The 20,723-nt window shown below is 32.8% G+C and overlaps 3 protein-coding genes across 3 annotated transcripts; all 3 read right to left on the minus strand.

Annotated features, from left to right (window-relative positions):
* Nucleotides 1–512: 512 nt before the first annotated feature.
* On the minus strand, nucleotides 513–5,319 carry LOC130808814 (pentatricopeptide repeat-containing protein At3g04130, mitochondrial). The gene is made up of 3 exons (XM_057674324.1): nucleotides 5,169–5,319; nucleotides 3,254–4,848; nucleotides 513–1,533 (listed from the first exon to the last, which is right to left on the minus strand). The coding sequence occupies exons 2-3, from the start codon at nucleotides 4,806–4,808 to the stop codon at nucleotides 1,499–1,501; spliced, it is 1,590 nt and encodes a 529-aa protein (XP_057530307.1). The 5' UTR covers nucleotides 4,809–4,848; nucleotides 5,169–5,319; the 3' UTR covers nucleotides 513–1,498.
* Nucleotides 5,320–6,361: 1,042 nt separating this feature from the next.
* LOC130808906 (glyceraldehyde-3-phosphate dehydrogenase, cytosolic-like) lies at nucleotides 6,362–11,733 on the minus strand. Its single transcript, XM_057674458.1, has 12 exons — nucleotides 11,157–11,733; nucleotides 11,041–11,070; nucleotides 10,682–10,782; nucleotides 9,857–9,972; nucleotides 9,680–9,779; nucleotides 9,242–9,388; nucleotides 9,055–9,115; nucleotides 8,768–8,865; nucleotides 8,233–8,375; nucleotides 8,055–8,138; nucleotides 7,262–7,351; nucleotides 6,362–7,172 (listed from the first exon to the last, which is right to left on the minus strand). Exons 1-12 carry the CDS (start codon nucleotides 11,158–11,160, stop codon nucleotides 7,124–7,126), a joined length of 1,023 nt encoding a protein of 340 aa, XP_057530441.1. The 5' UTR covers nucleotides 11,161–11,733; the 3' UTR covers nucleotides 6,362–7,123.
* Nucleotides 11,734–13,056: 1,323 nt separating this feature from the next.
* LOC130808905 (glyceraldehyde-3-phosphate dehydrogenase, cytosolic) lies at nucleotides 13,057–18,880 on the minus strand. Its single transcript, XM_057674457.1, has 11 exons — nucleotides 18,596–18,880; nucleotides 18,458–18,487; nucleotides 18,261–18,361; nucleotides 17,414–17,529; nucleotides 17,217–17,316; nucleotides 15,971–16,178; nucleotides 15,783–15,880; nucleotides 14,789–14,931; nucleotides 14,613–14,696; nucleotides 13,512–13,601; nucleotides 13,057–13,366 (listed from the first exon to the last, which is right to left on the minus strand). Exons 1-11 carry the CDS (start codon nucleotides 18,597–18,599, stop codon nucleotides 13,318–13,320), a joined length of 1,023 nt encoding a protein of 340 aa, XP_057530440.1. The 5' UTR covers nucleotides 18,600–18,880; the 3' UTR covers nucleotides 13,057–13,317.
* Nucleotides 18,881–20,723: the final 1,843 nt, after the last annotated feature.

The following is a 20,723-nucleotide window of genomic DNA, read 5'->3' on the forward strand; positions in this document are numbered from 1 at the left end:
TGCCGGAGATAATGTGGTGTTGGAAATTTAAGCCACCATGACATCCACCCCAGAAAATCCGTCGAAGAAAGCGATGTGGAAAGGAGTAGTTGTCGCATACATTGTTGTGGCCACTTGTTACTTCCCTGTTTCATGGATGGGTTGTTATATGTTTGATAACCGCGTTCCAAATAACATTTTTTACTTAGGGATGGACGGATGGTCATGGGCTAGACGGCCGCCAGACCCTTAAAAAGGAGCGGGTTTAGGGTAGGTTGAATAGGATTTTGAACTCATGGCCATCTCTAATTCTACTTAGCTATCACGCTATAGAATTGCTTAATTTTATTGCTAATTTTTGTGTTTTTATTCATGTTATTGGAAGTTACCGGCTACATACCTTTTCTTCGAAATGATCAGGGTCTAGGATTTGCTTTGGCTCCAACATCATATTATGTGAGCAATCATTATTTTTGTTCTTAAATTTAGTTTATATTGAGTTCATAAATTAGAACTATTAATTTTCAAATATTATTATTATTAAGGACAATGATTATGTCTGCCAAAAAATACAAATTCTATTCATGATTTCACAAATATAAGAATGTTTTTTTTTTTTTTTCTATTATTCTGTTTTTTTCTTAGAATCTTTTATTCTTTTGTTTAATTAAAATAACTAGTTCTAGCAAATATATATTATAATAACCTATATGAGCAGCAAAATTAAGAAGAAAGGATACATGGATCCATGGAATACTAAAGCAATAAGCATAGGCAGAACAGGAGATGCAAAGATCGACTACGGCTCCTATCATCTTATGTTATGCTTTCCCAGAAACATTGGGGTTTTTTGAGAGAAGTGTAGCTATTAAAAAAAATAAGGACACCGAAATCATAATCTGTAATTCAGCTGGACTCGTTACCGAAACTAGATATTATGGACAATTCGAGTCTGCCCACTAACTTCCAAAAAGGACACTTCCTTTATTATTCACTAATCAAAAGCTTATTATTTATTACAAGGGTGGATCTATATATAGCCTAAGCCCTAAAAGACAATTAAGAATAACAACTATTTAATTTACAAAAATACAAAGACTAATTAATATGAAATTTCGATAATGCCCTTGGACCATTTGACCCAATTCATCACATTACCGATCACCTGAAGTTTCACCTTGTCCTCAAGGTGGATAAAAATTAGCTTTGTGTGTCCAGTTGGTTGTCCTCAAACGTGTGACAGGACCATTTGACCCAATTCATCACATAATTATCGTACCAAGTGTATCCCGTCCCTACGAAATGATCAGGGTCCAGGGAGGGAAAGAAGGCAACAATCTATACCCATAAGGAGGATGTGGCCAATAGAGTCCCTCGGCTCGAGAAAAAAATGGCCCACTCAGGGAAATAATGAAAGAGTTATAACAAGTTTAGAGGAATAATTTCTGCAGCATTTCATAACACATATGCACCTTTCTCAGTAAACCAGGCAGGGAGAGAATCAGTGTCTTGAAAGCTATTACTCTTCAATATAGCAATGCTTTTTCTTGAAACCTAATAAGTAATGAACAGAATATCAACTAGTATCCAACTTGCACAAGTTTAGAAAAAAAATATTTCAAAAAATTTTACAAGGCTTAAAGAAAAATGGAGCTAGAGGTTGCTTATTTAAAGACGACATAAAAAATAGAATAGGATAAGATTAACGAAATAATGGCACCCGAAAAGGGTCTTGTGACTTGTAAGTTGTAAGCATGCTATTATCTATCCATGGTTTGGATCATTGAGTTTCTTGAATCTCTCCGGTTTCTCGGAATCTTTTCTGTTGGCTTATAAACGACCTACATTGTGTAATTCATAGCCAGTGATAAGTCGTGTTGGGTTAATATTAAGTGCAATGACCCATCGTTCCAGTGTTCAATGAAGACACAAAAAGACTCGGGAAATTGCTTAGGCATTAGGCATTCAAGATATTTCTTGTCTCTTATAAGAATGTCTTATAAGAAGGCACGTTAATTGGCCATTTTCGGCCGGATAAGGGCTCAAAATGGGGCCCGGCCCATTTAACACCCCTAGCCTTTACCAAGGACAATCCATCTTCATTTAAATGTCGTATCCTAGTGCACAAACTATACAGCTGCCAAGTTCGAAGAAACATACTCTATCCAAAAAGGGTCATTCCCCATGCACCTATTCTTAGAGACTCACATGTAAAAGCAAAGTGCAATTTGTCCCTAGTTAACTCAGCAGGTTCAACATAGACCAAAGGAGAGATCCACTTCAGTCAAGATCTTCTGTTGCCCAACATGAATCCAATCCTCATAAAGTTGGAGTGTTGGAATGGGTTTCAAGAGTCCAGACAATTTTATATCCATTTTCATTGATGGTTTCAACCCCACAGGAAAATTAAGAGACTGATTTTAGACTAATAGCTTGATTTATGAGTATTGTGCTTGTCTTAATCATAGATGGATCTAGATAAAAAGCAAATGATGTCAATGATGTAAGCAAATGAATAATTGTTTTTAAACTCTTCAAAAAACATGCACATAATAAGGTTTGAACCTTAGTAAATGCTATCACATAGGGAAGCTTTTACCAACTTAACACCACTTTACATATTAGTATCTTTAAGTATATGACTCTTTACATAACTTAAATGCTGTCAATTGACAGGAACGGCCCTGCATCCGCTTATGGTCTTAATGGCTATCAAGAAATTTCTTTAGTTTATATTTCCAGGCACCAAAATGGTTTTACAAGTGTGTGTTCTTCCTTCTATGTAACATCAAGGCCTTTTCAGCTTCGTAGAACATCAATCAAATAATGAGAAAACTGATTCAATAGTGCAATAAAGTATATACTGATCTTATATGGAGGATTTGCATAAGTTCATGTTTTGTGACATTTATCAAGGTAAACCCAGATTAAATAATGAGAAAACGGTTTAAAACAGAAAAAAAATCTGGAGGCATAAGTATTATACTTTATATGCTTAACTCAAACAAACGAGAGATTTTCATATATTGCCCCTTGCTCCATCGGACTGTTAGAAAGTATTGATGCTTACACGATTGAAATGAAAAGTTAAAAAATGTATTGCTTTTATATAGAAAATTGAATCATCAAAAACTTAAATCTCAATGATATACTCAATCTATACGTTTTTATACAGCAAGAGAGCCCAAAAACGTAAAGCAACAAACTATTATGAGCTGCACATGACAGAAATTTCCAGGAGATAACCAGAAGAATTATTTTAGAGTCCGCTAACCTGGAAATTTTTGCTGCTCCTTTAAGTTCCTTGTGTGAAGCACAACTCTTTCAGCAGCATCATACATGTTATTCTGTTTAACAACTTCTAGAAGCTTAAAACATGTTTCACGATTGGGTGTCAGTTCCTTACTTATCATCTCCTCAAACAAGCGAAAAGCCCACTCGCCTTTATTCACTCTACAAAGACCATGAATTAGAAGTGAATATGTAGAAACATCGAGGCTCAGATGATGCTTCATCGCCATATCATCCATTAGTTTGCTCAAGTGACAATCGGGATTCCCCAATTTGAAGCAAGCTTTCAGCAATGGATTGAATGTCACGAGATCAGGCTTACAGGATGCCGTTTCCATGCATTCTAAAATGTTGAAAGCCATCTCATCTTGGCCATGGTGACAAAACATGGCAATTAATGTATTGTATGTACAAGTATTAGGATCAATACCACTCTTAGGCATCTCCACCTTAAAAACGTTATAGGCATCCCATATTCGTTGAGCTTTTCCAAGGGTATTTATCAAGGCGTTATAAAATCGAGTGTCGGCTTTACATCTGGCGGATTTCACTCTTTCGGCAATTTGTAAGGCTTCTTCTAGTTTGTTTGCCTTTGACAACGACGACATCATAGTTGTATAAGTAATAACATTCGGTTGGCAACCCCTAGATTCCATCATCTCAAGTAACTCATATGCCTTTTCCCAATTAGATAACCGGCAGTAAGATTGAATGATAGTTGAATAGCTTATCACACAAGGAGAAAAACCATGCCCCTTCATCTCTTCAAGTGTCCAATATGCTTCTTCAACACGTTTTATTTTGCACCAACCATTTATGAAAATAGTAAACGAGTGCACAGTTGGCTTAATATGAGATTTAAGCTCCATGAAAATAGCACGAGCCATTTCCACCTGTTTCTCTCGGCAAAGCGTATCAAGTAAGAAATTCATTGACTCGACATTCTTCTCTAAACCAAAAGTACCCAACTCGTCAAATGTCCTAACAACATCTTTCCATCTACGAGCACCCGCAAACCTTCTCATTACTTTCACCATAGTTCTAAGGCTAACCAAATTCTTCTCCGTCATTTCTTGCACCAATTCACTCATCTTATCAAACTGCTTTGCCTTACCTAATATGTCTATCATGGAATCATAAGCTTCAGGCCAATGCTCGAAATAAGGGCGCGATTGAGCCCATCTAAAAACGCCTAAAGCAGATTTCCAATCATCTTGGAACTGACAAAGCAACATATATACAAGGGTATGACTTACACTAATTGCCTCACAAGCTTCATCATTTATCAAAGAAATCACAATCTCATCTTCACTACAACCCACATGAATTTTATTAACAACTATTTGAAGCTCAGATGAACTTGTTAGGTTTTCAAATTGACTAGTTTGGGATGGAGAAAATGTTGAAAACCTTGTATAAACATAACATCTAACATAATTAGCATCCTTCAACTGCAAAGATAATGATGCAATCACTAAATTGGAAACTCTTCCAACCAAACAGCTCCTAATATAGGATTTCAACAGGAATTGCAGCATTGACTAAGAATAATTGGTCTATAAAAACAATTATATACACCTGCAATCCAAACCCAGAAAAGGGAACACAAATAAACATATGGGATGTTAATATTTCATTCCTGTATTTGGATTTTTCAAAAAAATTACATTTATAAAATACCCACCAAAAACAATAATTTTTTCAGTAAGATAATGAAAATAGAGAATTCAAAGAACAATTAGAGCGAATTTAGAGAACAGAATTAACAAGTTCAATAGTTATTCAACAAAAAAACCCACAAAGATTGCAACTTTAGCATATTACAAGTTCAATAGCATATTACAATTCATGGGAAAGAAAAAACGAGATCATGAAAACAAATTTCGGTAAAAATTTACCTGAATTTCCTTTTGCTGCTCCTTAAACTTTGGGAGTTGATGCTGCCCAAAACTGTACAAGTGCTAGTGAAAGTGAGAGGGAACGGAAGTAGGGAACAGGGGGGGTGAAAATGGAATGGACGGGGAGGGTGTTCGTGAACATGGGGGAATGGGTTTAGGAATTGAAAGGGTTTGAACTTGAACTCCTTTTTTTTTTTTTTTTTTTTTTTTTGTCTAAAGTCCAATCCATTAAAGGTGAATGCCTACTTGTCGTATTTTTAATTCCTACTTACATCATCCTTAATGTTTACTGTATTTTTAATGCCTACTTTCAATATCTTAATTGTCTACTTACATCATTCTAAATGTCCACTTACAATATTTTAAAAAATATATGATGGGCCGGCCCAATTAAAGATCGTCTCTCAAAGAGACCGTCTCGCAAAAGAATTTGTATTTTTTTTCCAAAATTTGAGTAATGTAGTTGAAATTTTTTTTGACACTACACTAAATTCGACCTTGAGTGCTACTTTAGTGGACAAATATTCTTCTGTGAGACAGTCTTAGTTGTGCAATTAGCTCAGATCCAATAATTTTTTAAAAATGTTCTGATATACTATTAAAGTTTTTGGTTTGTTCAAGCAGCTTTAAAAAATTTCAAATAACTAAAAAGTATTTGTCAAATACACTGATATTTATTTATATACTAATTTCAATGCAATCTTTCACTAAAAAGGGTGAGATGCTTTAAGTGTTCAATTATATGAAGTATATTTTATAAGAAAATTATCTAGGATAATTCAATTTTTTTATGGTTTTCCTGCAATAATCTCATCTATTGATTAATCATAAATAATCCCAACTTTATAGAGTATTTATCTAGAGTAAACTCAGATAATCGAACAACCTGCTATAGTAGGTAATTTGCCAAATGATTAAAAAAATTAATGTAAATTAGAAAAAAATTTTGAAGTTACTTAAAATTCTAAATGATAAAAAAACATCTTAAAAAAGTTTTAACATTTTTTTTACATTTATTCGACATTTTATTTTAATTTATTTTTTTTTTAAAAGAAAAACTTGTTATAACCAGTCATTTGATTACCGAGTTAATCCTAGGAAAATATCACCTAAAATCTGGATGATTCATGGTTAATTAATAGGTGAAATTTTTATAAAAAAAATTATAGAAAAATTGAATTATTATAAATAATTTTTCTGGAAGCTCATGATTCCATAATGTAATAGAGGAATCACTAATTAGTAATCAAATTCTTTTTTGGTGAACTTACATTTACCATCTTCAATAAAATGACAAGTATGAATGAAAACAAAAAACGGTTTGGAAAGTTGTTTTTTTTTTTTTTTTGGTTTCCTCTCTTTTGTGAGTTTTAAGCTGATTGAATAGATATCATCAATTAACAAATTTTCGTCTCGTCTTGGATCTCCATTTTCGGATTCCTATCTCTACTTCCCCGGTTGTCATCACGTGCCACATTTACCTCTGACTTAATACATCATGCAATACGAGTAGAATCAATTAACAAGAGATGGATAAAAATGTGGAGACAAAGTATGAAATTGAGCTATAGAGGGATGATAAAAAGGACGATTTTTAGTACTCAGCACAAGGCAAAGTTCGAATAGGAGATTTTCTTTTTCCTGAAAGAGGCAGACAAATTATACCCGATACCCTCAAGGAGGGAGTAAAGAGGGATGTGTGTAGTCAAGAAACCCCCCAGCTGATACCTGCGCCTGATAGGAGTCGAACCTCAAACATTCTACTCGACATATGTGACACTCCATAAACCTCCATTGGAACATATGTAAGATCTTGGAACTAGACAATTCACATCTATTTGGGGAATGGGGAAAAACCATCTCCAAGTTTATTTTGCATTTCATACAAACACTGAGCTTTTAAACAACATAAATGGGAAACTACACAGATTCCGAACTCGTTTCGTTAAGTGCGATCAAGCTTGAACAGAAGCCATGTACACAATCAAGTCAATCACCCTAGAGCTGCAAAACCCACAATCAAATTCTTGTGTAAGTTTCAAGCAAGGCTTAATATGAGTAGTTTTGGATTGCAAAATACCATTACAAGTTACCTGTATCCCCATTCGTTATCATACCAAGAAACCAACTTTACGAAGTTTTTGTTCAAAGCAATTCCAGCTTTTGCATCAAATATGCTTGACCTATATGTAATACATACAATTCACACCAATGTTACACGAAAAAAAATTCAATTTGATGCGAGAAACTAGAAACGTTAGTTTTATGTTTCGTAGACTTAGAAAATGAAATTTGATCTAATAGAAGCTAAGCTCTGGTCATGATGTTGTCCATTGATCATAAGTAAGACATATAACTACAACACTGATCATAAAGCATAGTCTTGACTATCTGAGATTTAGGAAAAAAAAAGTGATATCAATTTTTTTTTTATGTAAAACGCACTTAATGGGTTTTGAACCCTGGTCACTTCTGTGGAAAACAATACACAAACTAACTCATCTAGGGTATATTTAAATATACTATTTGATTTATATTGGATTTGAGTGATGTCAACTGACCTGAATAACTATGCACTAGATCTGTCCATGCTTGTATCACAAAAGTTTAAGACTGAATAACCATGATCGTAAAAGAAAAAAAGACAAGTTTTTCAAGGTTGAGAAAAACGAGAAACGGAAAAACATTAATTTAGTGTTTCGAAATACGAATGGTTCGAATGCTGTCGGTGGTACAGGTAAAGTTTCGTGTTTTACGCTTCAGTGATCCACAGTCCAAACCACAATTTAACTTTTTTGATTCAAAACAATGTTGTACATGATAAGAAACATGATGAACAAATACTTGGTTGCTATTGTCCGAAAGCAAATTTTTACGAAATAGTACCTGCTGTCACCAAGAAAATCTGATGATACAACATCATCTTCTGTGTAGCCTAGGATGCCTTTGAGATTGCCTTCAGATTCCTCTCTGATAATTTTAACCGAAGTAATTGTCAAAAGTCAAAACCCTTACACAAACAGTACACAGATTCGAGGAATAAATTCAAAGTTTGTTTCTTCACTTGATAGCAGCTTTGATTTCATCATAAGAAGCATCCTTCTTGAGCTTAACAGTAAGATCAACAACACATACATTAACAATTGGAACGCGGAATGCCAATCCGGTTAGCTTTCCGTTTAAGGAGTGAAGCATCTTTCCTACAGCCTGCCGAAAAAATCCATGATAAGTACATAACTTGGCACCAAACTTGGTGTTATATTATAACTTTCCAAGTCAAATATACTATGAAACATACTATGAAAAATGAGTTGCTCTAACTTTAGAGTTTTAATCTTCTAGGCATGGGTTAAATGAATTTCTATATTTTTTTATGCCCATACACGCAAGAGTTAAGGGGGAATTGATCATTGTGTAGGCGGTGAGAATCAAACCTCGATCACAAGGGTGGAAGAATAGCCTTAATTACCAGGCCGCTCGACTCATGATTCTCCTTCCATGTAAATTTTTGAACGTTTTAAAAACATCGGTTCATTTGATAGCAATTCAGAACAACTCATCATCTACAAGGGACTGAATAATACTAAACTAGTACTCACCTTAGCAGCTCCGGTACTGCTCGGGATAATGTTGAAGGAGGCAACTCTCCCACTCCTCCAGTTTTTTCTAGACGGCCCATCAACAGTTTTTTGTGAAGCTACAAATTCCCAATAAATCTATCAACAACAACAATGTCTGAGCCTTAATCCCCAAAAAATTAGATCGGTTACATGAACCAACATATCAGTTTTAATGATAGTCCACATGGATTGTTCTATTATTGAAACTGGCAATAATTGATTGATCATAACTAATATAGCAAATAATAATTTAGTATCGATCTAACCAGTGTAGGAGTGGACAGTAGTCATAAGTCCCTCAACGATGCCAAATCTGTCATTAATAACCTGCCCATAACAATTGCGAATCGCGACATTTGATTGACAATTATAACCAAACGGGGTTGATTTAATTGTTTAAACAACAAAAGTAGGCAATTTAAGAAGCGTTTTTTGAACTGTTCGTTCACTAACCTTAGCCAGGGGAGCAAGGCCGTTGGTAGTGCAGCCAGCATTAGAAACAATGTCCATTTCAGGTTTGTATTCCTTCTCATTAACACCAATAACAAACATAGGCGCATCTTTGCTTGGTGCAGAAATTACCACTTTCTTTGCTCCTCCCTTTACAACATATTCATCATATCATATCCAATTGATTTTTTTCATGGAAAATTTGTTATAAATAGTCTTGAGTTTTTCGCTCAAAATACTTCCGTTCCACTATACTTGCTACTTATATTGACGTTTCTCGACTGAACATGTCACTATCGGTTGCAAGTATTTCAGAACAGAGGTAATAATATTAGAATAACCTTTCCATAACTCAAAATTTTGTCATGTTCTCAAAATACTCCCAATAGTATAAGAATCAAGGCAAAGTTATATATTTTGCACAATACTAGGTGCAAATACCTTCAAGTGAGCAGCAGCTTTGTCTTTGTCAGTGAAAAGACCAGAAGATTCCACAACAAATTCGGCTCCAGTTTCACCCCATGGGATCTCCTCAGGATTACTATTATCAATCACCCATATGAAATTATCAATTTAATGCAATAAATCAAATTCAAACTCTTGATAGAGAATTTGTACCTTAAGGCAAACACAGCAACAGGCTTATTACCAAAAAGAAGGGTCTTCGAATCCTTGACCTTCACTTCATGGTGCTTCCATTGTCCATGGACACTATCATACTTGAACATGTAAGTCTGACACAAATATATTCACACACAATACTTCATGAGATTTCCTATCAAGGGTGAATCCTAAACAATTCCTTATTCTATTATAAGCTGAGGGAATTCAGGCTCGGACCTGCCTTGGTCATGGCCTTCGGGCCAGGGACATTTGATTAAAAACACTATTAATATTGAAGATATGTTACGGAAGTGGTTGTACAAATATGGATTATTTTGATTACCTAGTATAGTTGAGGGATAAGGTTGATTCTCGCCGCTTACAAAAATGATTAATTCTTGTAGGATAATGTGATCCTTGATTATCATTCCTCCAATGTAAGGTATATATATACAAATATATCAAACTCTAAAGCATAATACAATGACCAGAATACACTCACACCACATTCCTAAACCATCGGACCATACAACACTCCTAATAATTCTATCTCCCTCTTGCTTGTAGCGATTCTTTAGCATATCCTTGAGTAATAAATAAGTAAATAAGAGGGATACACCCCTGATTAGAAAAATAAGGTTGTGCAAGTCTGACCCTATAAACCCGGTATAGATGATAAAAACCCTAGGTAAGCAGTTACTTAAAAAGCTGCTCAATTTCTTAGTATAGCAGGTGAAGTCTAGATCACATGTATTACAACCAAATGTCTTCCTATCATAATAAGCTCACGAATAATAAAAGAATGGAATGTTTAGGAGTATAAATTAATGAAGGAAATACCATGTAATCAGTAGAAATAAAAGGATCATTAACAGCAAGAAGCTCAACATCATCCCTTTGAAGAGCAATCCTTGCCACCAATCTACCAATTCTTCCAAAGCCTGTCATTCAAAGTTTCACCATAATCATTTATCAATTATATCAGTGTTCAATACGGGAATTATGGGTTAGTCTGGTGATTTTTGGAATTAATTGAAAGAGAGAAATTTGTATGTAGTTTTTCAAGTATATCCATATGAATTTGTCAAGTATATAATTTCATCATGAATTGTTATTATTTTTCATGAAATTGATTTAGATACTGACCACCGAATAATTTTTTTTTAAAAGTTGGGCAAAACGGGAAGGGTTGTTCATACCATTAATTCCAATCTTGATCTTGTCGGAACCTGATTAAAAATCCAAAACCAAAAAATTAAAATAAAGAAGATACGAAAACAATTAAATTGGGTATTAGTGGAAAATTGAAAGTTACCCATGATTTTGAATGAGAGAAGTGGAAGATATGGAGAGTAGAAAAAAGAAGACTTATCAACAGTTCATGTAATCTGTAGTAACGGATATATACTTCTCTTCCCCCTCACTTGCTCCATTTTCATACTTACTTTTGTATATTATTACCCATCACTTTTTTTTTAAGTGATGATACTTTTTTCTTTTTTATAATAATACCGGATTCATTAATAAAAAGTCTATAAAATCTACATCAAAGATAGAAATTAGCAAGTACATAGCAACTTTAACCAAATATAATTCAAAATTAACAAAACTACGATCATTTGTATGAGATCTGACAATTCTGAATATCCTCTTCCACATTGTTGTTTGATACAACCTTCTATGAGGGGTCTTTCGATCTGTTGTAGTCCTGAGATAGAATTGAATTTGATGTAGTTGATGGTCATTGCAATTCTGTGTCTACTGCATCATCGCATTAATCTCTACCAACAAATCAACTAAAGACCAAAATTCATAACTTCAAACTCTCACGAGGATAGAAACCAAAACCTAATATATGGGTAGAATCAATCTAATGAATCGGTAGAACAAATCCCCTGCAAGGAGAGGACAAATATTTATTTTAATCAAATTCAAAAAGCTTAAAAGGGAGAAATTAGGGGTTTACCATCAACTAAAAGGTTGATGATAGCCCTTTTAAGTGATGATACTAGTATTACCTAATCCATTATAGTCGATTTTTTTTAGTATTTGTGTTAAAAATAGATAAAGCTAAATGACTAAATAATAATAAACAATGTAGAATTTTAACATTTAAATAAAAAAAGAATCACTCTATCTATGTATTGATGATGACTTTGAGCATCTTGTTGCTCATGTTATGTCTTGCACATTTGAGAATGGTGTGGGATGTGTCATGGGAAATGAGATACTAAGGTTTGGGTCTCTTGATCAAGTGTTGAATGATGATGACTTGAAAAGGTTTGATCAAGGCATGAGTAGAAGGAAAGATTGCTCAAGCATGGCAGCAACACTCACGAAGGTCAGAGGGCACTATTGAAGGTCGCTCGATTGGTCGAGCGGGGTTGGCTCGGTCGAGCGGTTTAACAGATGTTGAACAGTTTGGTCAGTAGCTCTGCTCGACTGGTCGAAATGTTTGTGGGCTTTTTAGCCATTTGTTCTAGGGTTCTCTAATATGTTGTACGACTATATAAGGAGTCTTAGAGCACTATTAGGAATAAGGAGAGACTAATACAAGTGAGACAACTAGGGTTTACATCAATAGAGTTCCTTCATCCTTGTATTAGGTTGTTTGTGTGAGACCACCATTAAAGGTGAGGTTTTTGCTTTATGAGTGTGTTCTCAAAGCTTGTTTGTGGCTTCTCATTGATGTATGTTGATATATTAATGGAAGTAATCTTTGTTTGAGAGGGAGGTATCCTTAGATACCTCGTAAATCTTGTGTTTGTCTCCATTGTTTGTTGTGCTCTGTTTTTTGGTTGTTTTCTTTGCATTTGTTTTGTTATTGTTCTTCACCAAATATCATAGCCTATTCACAACATCTATATATATGATTTAAATAGCAATATGTGCATATTTCATTTTAAAGATGTATATATTATATTTGTAACCGGATGTATGAACTCTTCGCTTTAAAGAAAAGGAAAAGAAATATGAATATATGCTTCTCATGAGCAACTTTTTTTTTGAACCCATTGTTGCGTGCTACTCCCTTGTCAACCTTTTATTTTAAAATGTCCGTTTTACTTTATATTATTTTTATTTTTAGATAATATTTTTAAGTACGATTTTCTATTATTATCATATAAATATATAATTTAATGTCACTTTTAAATGTCATCTCCATTTTCTTAGTAAGTGTGCAATAGTATGCTGTTGTAAGCTATATCAGAGATAGAAGATGTACATTCTTTATATATAGTATGGCAATCTGAAATAGAAAAAGTCTAAACTTGTTCATTAATTCCATCAAATCATTTATGCATAATCTTTTGAGCTAAGTCAATTCATTTCCAAGGAAGAAAACAGTCTTCTAGGACAAAAACAAATTTATTGTGCATTTCATACTAAAACTAAACTTCAAAACATCAATAGAGAACTCCACAGATTCCAAACTCGATTCTGTTTTCAAAGATGCGAAGTTTTGAGTAACGCGTTCAAGTTTGAACAGAAGCCATGTACACGACCAAGTCGATCACCCTAGAGCTGCAACACCATAAGCAACAAGCAAATTTTGGTTTAAGCTTCAAACCGATATATTTAATAATAACGTTAGAGCCTTAATTTCAAAAGATAGGAATAAGCTTAAAAATGAATCCAACTGTTCTAATGCATAGGCTTAAAAAGTTACCTGTATCCCCATTCATTGTCATACCAAGAAACCAACTTCACAAAGTTCTTGTTCAAAGCAATACCAGCTTTTGCATCAAATATGCTTGACCTACATTGATGAACATATGCAAGTTCTTGTTACACATTATCCTCAGTGAAAATCAAGACATGGGTACTTGAGAAACAAACATATGTCCCATAATAACAAACAAATCAATATTCAAAGGTCAATTAAGAATATTAGTATAGGGTGCGTCAAAACATTGATCCCAACATGCATACTAAACCAACTCACATGCCATTTATCTGTGTTATATGTTACACAATTCAATTTTTATAGTGTTTTAAATCAAACGATTTACGTAATAGCTGGCCCGAGAGGTCGAGCCTAGATCCTCCGCGTTCCGACCCAATGTATCTGAGTTTCACAAAGTCTAACCTAGACAACCCATTTCAAAGGTACCGTATAAGGAAACAACATGAACATATATCATGGCCATATCTAAAGTAGGGCGAAAAAATACGGGCATTCCGGACAAAAAAATTATGAATTCTATATAATATGTGAATGTGTCTACAAATGCTAATGAAAATTATTTAATGTGAATACTAAAATTTATAATACCAATCAAATGAAATTTAATTTATTTTAAGTTCATTGTTAAACTTTTGCATAGCCATAGGTACTGATATTTTAATATATTTTTATTTGTTATCAAGGTCCCCATATGGGTAAAAGACTCTCAACTACATTAGAATACTAGAATGTTGTATTTTTATTAGAGTTTGATATTAATTTAGCCCTTAGGACACTAAAACTTCAGAAACGGGTGTGTTGGAAACAAATACTTCCTCCGTTCTAAAATATTTACACCAAATATATTTTTCACAATCCAATGCATTTGTCGGATCGTTTATATATTGAGTTATAAATAACTAAAAATTATAAAATTTGATATTGTGAAAGTATTTTACGAAAAGAATAAAATAAGATCACACATGACAATGTTCTTTTCTCGTATAATAGCTGAAATATGTTAATTACCATAGAATGATGAATAGTGTAAAAATTGATTTGGTGCAAGTAATATGGAATGGAGGAAGTACTATGAAACAGTACCTGCTGTCACCAACAAAATCTGTAGAGACAACATCCTCTTCTGTGTAACCTAGAATACCTTTGAGATTGCCCTCAGATTCCTCCCTGATAATTTTAAAGCAATATATAAGTCAAAACACAAACAAATTCTCTAAATCTACATGAATTAAGTCTTATAATTAGTTCTATTTCTTTACTTGATAGCAGCTTTGATTTCATCATACGTAGCATCCTTCTCAAGCCTAACAGTGAGATCGACAACCGAAACATCAACAGTAGGAACACGAAATGACATTCCGGTTAGCTTGCCATTCAAAGATGGAAGCACCTTTCCTACAGCCTGAAAAACCAACCCTTATTAATCATGTAAACTTGCCCCATGGTTACGATCTAAAAAGAGGCTAGTGATCCGGATCTTAAGTAGAATCTTAATAATGGTAGGAACGTATGATCTTACTAAGATCAAGAATTTGGGTGATAGGATCATAACACATTAACACATTCTACGATCTTATGATCTAACGATTAGATCCCACAAGGGTAGTCTCAATCATTAAAGAAATTCTTATATTCTAGGTTTTACTTATATAGATATATAAGTTAAAAATAAATCGTCATTACGATTATGAAAATTTTATATTCGCAATTCATAATTGGTTATTAAAAGTATTCATTTTGATGAATTAAAAAAATAATGTTAAATAAATCTTTATTATAGCTCAAAACTTCAAAGATAAACTAAAATAAACAAATGACTGATAATCAATTATCCTATAGCAAAAATATATTTGTAGGATCTTACATTCATACGATTCGATTCTACCGATTTCGAATATTTTCGATCCTACCCCTTATCGATCCTATGTAGGATCTCGATTCTAACAACTTTGTTTGGCCCTCATATAAATTTCTTTGTTAATTCTAGAACTATTTGTCCATTTTCAGTTAAGCTAAATCATAATCGTTAGATTTCGGATTACAATGAACTATAATAAAATTGCTCGTAGAATTATGTACAATATGTTGTATACTATAGAGCATCAATCGAAACAAAAACTCAAAGTGCACTAACCTAGCAGCACTTTCATTACCATGAGAATGACATGATATATATTATGAAAATTTACACTATAAACCATTCACATTTCCACCATTTAGTATTGATTACCAAACGGGTTGAAGTGCACTAACCTTAGCGGCACCAGTGCTGCTAGGAATGATATTGAACGAGGCAGCTCTTCCACCTCTCCAGTCTTTGCTAGATGGCCCATCAACAGTTTTTTGTGTAGCTACATGAATCAAAAACAAGATACATCAATTGTAATCATTTCTTATTGATTAAAACATAATTAGTAAGTGATAATCTAGTGAATTCTTACCGGTAATGGCATGAACAGTTGTCATTAATCCCTCAACAATGCCAAATCTGTCATTAATAACCTTAGCCAAGGGAGCAAGGCAGTTGGTAGTGCAACTAGCATTAGAAACAATGTCGATTTCGGGTTTGTATTCCTTCTCATTAACACCAACAACAAACATGGGTGCATCTTTGCTTGGTGCAGAAATTACCACTTTCTTTGCTCCACCCTTTACAAGTACATATCCATTTTATCAGATCATACATCAAAAACTAAAACTGATGCAATTTGCAAAGCACAAAACCTATACAAGATACTAACAAGAAATGAACATTTTTAGTTGTCCGTTCTCAATGAATTCATGTAAATGACTATTGGAGCTGTGTATTGGTTCATGTAGCTGAACCCAGTCTTTCGATGTTGAGGCTTGGCATTTTTGTTGTTGTAGCGTTCTCGATGAATCCAAAGATTATGTTAGTTTCAATTTACGGATATTTTTCATTCTCAATAGTTCATCGGAAACAACCTCTTTAGCTTTATCGGTAAAGTGTCCTAAAACCCCACGAGGTGAGACCTTTAATAATCTATATGAAATAAGATTCTTTATTTATTCTTTAGATATCCTCTGCTAATAGTAAAGCAATCAAACAAGACTTTTGTATTGGAGAGAGGGAATGGATCCTTCATGTGGTGAAAAACGAACCTTTAAGGTTTAACGGCCCATTTGTTAGGTGGTATTAATTGATGGTAATGGGAATAAAAACTAGTATAACTTTGGTTGAAAAAAATCTTTTGCTACCTTGATGGCCATGATACTAGTTTTTATTCTCATTACCACCGTTTGATACCACCTAACAAATGGGCCGTTAAAGCTTAAGGGTTCGTTTTTCACCACATGAAGGATCCATTCCCTCTCTGCAATACAAAATTCTATCTTCTTATTTTCTTCTTAAAAAGAGAAAGATTTAACCGTCATCCACTAGCCAAGGTAGATATTTACCTAGGGCTCAAAGTTAAAAAGGGTTTAAGCCTCGGTTCAACAATGATGTCATGTAGGATGTAAAATACCGTTTGTAAAATTGCAATTTACTTTTGCAAAACACCCATTATAGACCGAAATCGACCCTCTATAGAAAGGGTCCATTTCTTACATTTTACACGGGCCCATAAATATCGGAAACGACAATGTCACTAAGCTAACGTATGATTCTCGAACCAAACTTATATACTAAGCTGAATAAATAATAATTGGTGAGAATTGAGATACCTTCAAGTGGGCAGCAGCTTTGTCCTTGTCAGTGAAAACACCGGTAGATTCAACAACAAACTCAGCTCCAGTCTCACCCCATGGGATCTCCTCTGGATTCCTATAATCAAATCACCATACCCACAAAATACTCATCAATTTTACATAATTTCAATCCAAAAAGAAAGTCAATTACCAAACTCAAAATTAAGGTATACCTTGATGCAAAGACAGCAACAGGTTTATCACCAAAAAGAAGGGTCTTTGAATCCTTAACCTTCAATTCATGGTGCTTCCATTGGCCATGGACAGTATCATACTTAAACATATAAGTCTGACACAATCATCACACAAATATTAATGTAAGCTTTTATCCTAGGAATATAGGCAATTTCTTATTGTACCTTAGAAAAAATAATCCACCTGTAATCCCACATCGAAAAATTAGAGAGAGGTTGAATATAAGTTTGATGGGCTATTAATTAATTTTAAGATAACCTCATCGGGTTTGTATACAGCCAATTCTCATCTTATACGCGTCTTGTTGTGTATAACAAATTTATTATACCATGCAAGCCTAGCTCACATTTGTACAAAAATCACAAAATCAAGGGTGGTGCCTCAAAAATTAGTTTACGTTATCCTACGCTCGCTTCATTTCTATTTATTTGCCAAACTTTAACTGCAAAGTTCTCGCAATTTTCGACAACCCGAGTTGCTTCAAGCCTAAAAGTTTTAAATAGCACCTTAAAAACAAGAAGTCTTCTATGAGACCGTGTTACTATTAAGTGGATCCATATAATTGATTACTTTAAGATTATAATTGATCATTTTAATATATAAATAATAACTTTTAAGACTTTATTTTCAAGGTTATAAAATTGATCATTTGAAGACTATAAAGTTAAAATTGGTGACCTTGAGACTGTAAATTTATACTCGGCAATGGATAGTATAATACAGATGGCCTCTTGAGACCGTCTCATTTGAAAAAATTATTGTGGATTAGATCTTTAATAGAGTTAAAAAAATGGAATTATTTAGTATAAACAAATGAGAAAATACCATGTAATCAGTAGATATAAAAGGATCATTAATAGCAACAAGTTCAACATCATTCCTTTGAAGAGCAATCCTTGCTACCAATCTACCAATTCTTCCAAAGCCTATAATTCAAAATTTATCCATCCATAAATTTTAAAAAACAGTTAAACCCATGATCATTTATCAACCATATATCATTGTTCAATAAGCATTATTACCATTAATTCCAATCTTAATCTTTTGAGAACCTGTTGAATAATCAACACCAAAATTAATTTATCATCAAAATTTATAACCCAATAAGAAAAAAAAAAAAAAACAACTAAATATAAGTTAATTGGAAATGTGAAAATTACCCATGTATATTATCAAGTGACAAATCTATTGGATAGAGAGCAGAAAAAATACTTATTTTTAGGGGTGAAAATGCAGAAGATATGAGGAAGAAATGATTCAAATGGGTGATTTATTTGAAGGAAATTTGGGGGTTTTGGAGTGGCTGATTTGTCAATACCACGACGCAAGTTACAAAAGTGTCCTTGTTGCCAAATTGATTAATTGAATACTTTCTCCGTAGGTTGGTTTTGCCCCAAGTAAAAACATTTTCACCAATTATTAAGAGAAACAGATGTATTGTATTTATAAGTTATAGTCCAATGAATGTAAGTTAAAAATAAAGAAGAATATGAGCTTCTTATTTTGAAATTGTCTCTTTAAGAGACGATCTCTTACAAGAATAGTCGAAATATTTTTAAAAACATAAATTGTTAAATAAAATGGTTTTATTTGTACTATTAAACTGATTACTTATAATTTTAAAATGATTAATTAGAGAAATAGACAAATTATATAGGTGTATCTCATGTTGAGATAGATTATTTTAAAAATTATAAAAATGAGAAATTTGAATAAAAATTGTTTAATTAAGGTAAAGAAATGTGCGAGCGAAATCAAAAAATAAGTTAATTATGAGTATAAAAATTAAAAAAAAAAGTATAATTTGTGCCCTAGCAAAATTGATAAATATAACAAAAGTAATGTCACATATGCATGTATTTTTAGAACCTAATTGGGTTATTCTAGAATTTTAGAACCTTTTTTTTTTTGAAATGTTCAAGAACTTTTGAATTTTTTTTTTTTTAAATGCTCTAGAACTTTAGAACCTAAGAAGTTTGAATTCCATTATAAAAATCATTTAATTTGAAAAGAATTTTAATAATAAAACTATGGACTTATTAATTATGAGCCAAATGTTTTAGAAAAATACCATCTTGGGGAATATGCTAAAGGTTGAAAACAATTGGCTTCTTTTACAAAAGTATATAGAATTCAAAGTACACTTGGATTACTCTTTGACTAAAATTATAGGATTAATAGTAGTACTAGTCTAGAAAAAAGAGGCAAGGACATATTCTAGTCATTTCCACCAATTATGTTTGATTCTTGTATTTCTAAAAACAATTTAAAGAGGTGTTAGGTATGCTTTATGGTATTAATCATGAAAATATAGTTAAACAAATATTCTAAATGCTAAATAAATTTTAATATAAATATATAAATCGATCTTCCTTTTCTATTGTTTATCAACTATATGTTTCTATATTTATGAGATGCTTGCAAATTACATATATGTGTTTTAGAGTCTATATATTAATGATTTTTCCATTCTCCATAGAAAAGAAAGTGTCACTCAAAATTAAGGAAATTTCTAATTACAAATAATAATAATAAAATATCTTTATCGACCTGAGTTATTTTTTTTATGATACTTAAAGATTTTCTGAATCAAAATTTCTATGCATATTAATGGGAAGAAAACAGAGAGTAAATACTCTACGTCATTTTATTTGTTGTTTTCATGAGAATTGTTATGTGTAAGTCAAAGAAAAGTATTTATAAGAAGACTTTTAAGGTTGAAAACCCTAAGAGGTTATGAGATTTACATGATTTCTTGGACATGTATTGACTCTCCATTTATCGAATAGTATTAATTAAGGATTGAATTAATACATATGTATTGAATAAAATGTAAAATTCAAATGAGACAGTTGTGTAAATTAAAGTGAGTATTAAATATTAATAATAAAATGGTGAGATGGATAAGGTGAAATTTAAAAAATTTTCATTTTATTGATTTTTTAAGTAAAGGTTCGGTCATGATTATAGGTATTTAATGGATCAGATCTCTATTTTGAACCCTTATTCGGCTCGTTTTTAGAAGGGTTTTGTAAAGGCCAGACTGGAAATGAGTTGGATTGAAACAGGCTCTACCATAATTAAAATGGAGTGGACTATAAATGAGCTTAATAAGGGCCAGAAACGGATCTTTGTAAATAATATAATTGATGGATAATTTAATTATCATAAATGACAATGTCGATGAAGATCATTAACATTTCTACAATTTAATTATTATAACTGATAATTATTTATTATAAATTGATCAATAATTTTAAGTAATAAAAACGGGTCATATTGGACCAG

This window comes from Amaranthus tricolor, chromosome 3 (genome assembly GCF_026212465.1).
Source record: "Amaranthus tricolor cultivar Red isolate AtriRed21 chromosome 3, ASM2621246v1, whole genome shotgun sequence".
Taxonomy (NCBI): Eukaryota; Viridiplantae; Streptophyta; class Magnoliopsida; order Caryophyllales; family Amaranthaceae; genus Amaranthus; species Amaranthus tricolor.

Bases quoted from the DNA above. Each gene is read 5' to 3' on its own strand.
- LOC130808814 (XM_057674324.1), bottom strand. From the start codon at position 4,808: ATGCTGCAATTCCTGTTGAAATCCTATATTAGGAGCTGTTTGGTTGGA. The intron at 1,534-3,253 runs GTTAGCGGACTC...ATTACTTATTAG, and splicing joins GGAGCAGCAAAAATTTCCAG to GTTTCAAGAAAAAGCATTGC.
- LOC130808906 (XM_057674458.1), bottom strand. The intron at 9,389-9,679 runs GTATTTGCACCT...TATGTTGTAAAG, and splicing joins AAGCTGCTGCTCACTTGAAG to GGAGGAGCAAAGAAAGTGGT. The intron at 8,866-9,054 runs GTTAGATCGATA...GGGAATTTGTAG, and splicing joins TACTGTCCACTCCTACACTG to CTTCACAAAAAACTGTTGAT.
- LOC130808905 (XM_057674457.1), bottom strand. The intron at 17,317-17,413 runs GTATACCTTAAT...ATTTGATTATAG, and splicing joins GTTGCTGTCTTTGCATCAAG to GAATCCAGAGGAGATCCCAT. The intron at 13,367-13,511 runs GTAACTTTTTAA...ATGGTGTTGCAG, and splicing joins GACAATGAATGGGGATACAG to CTCTAGGGTGATCGACTTGG.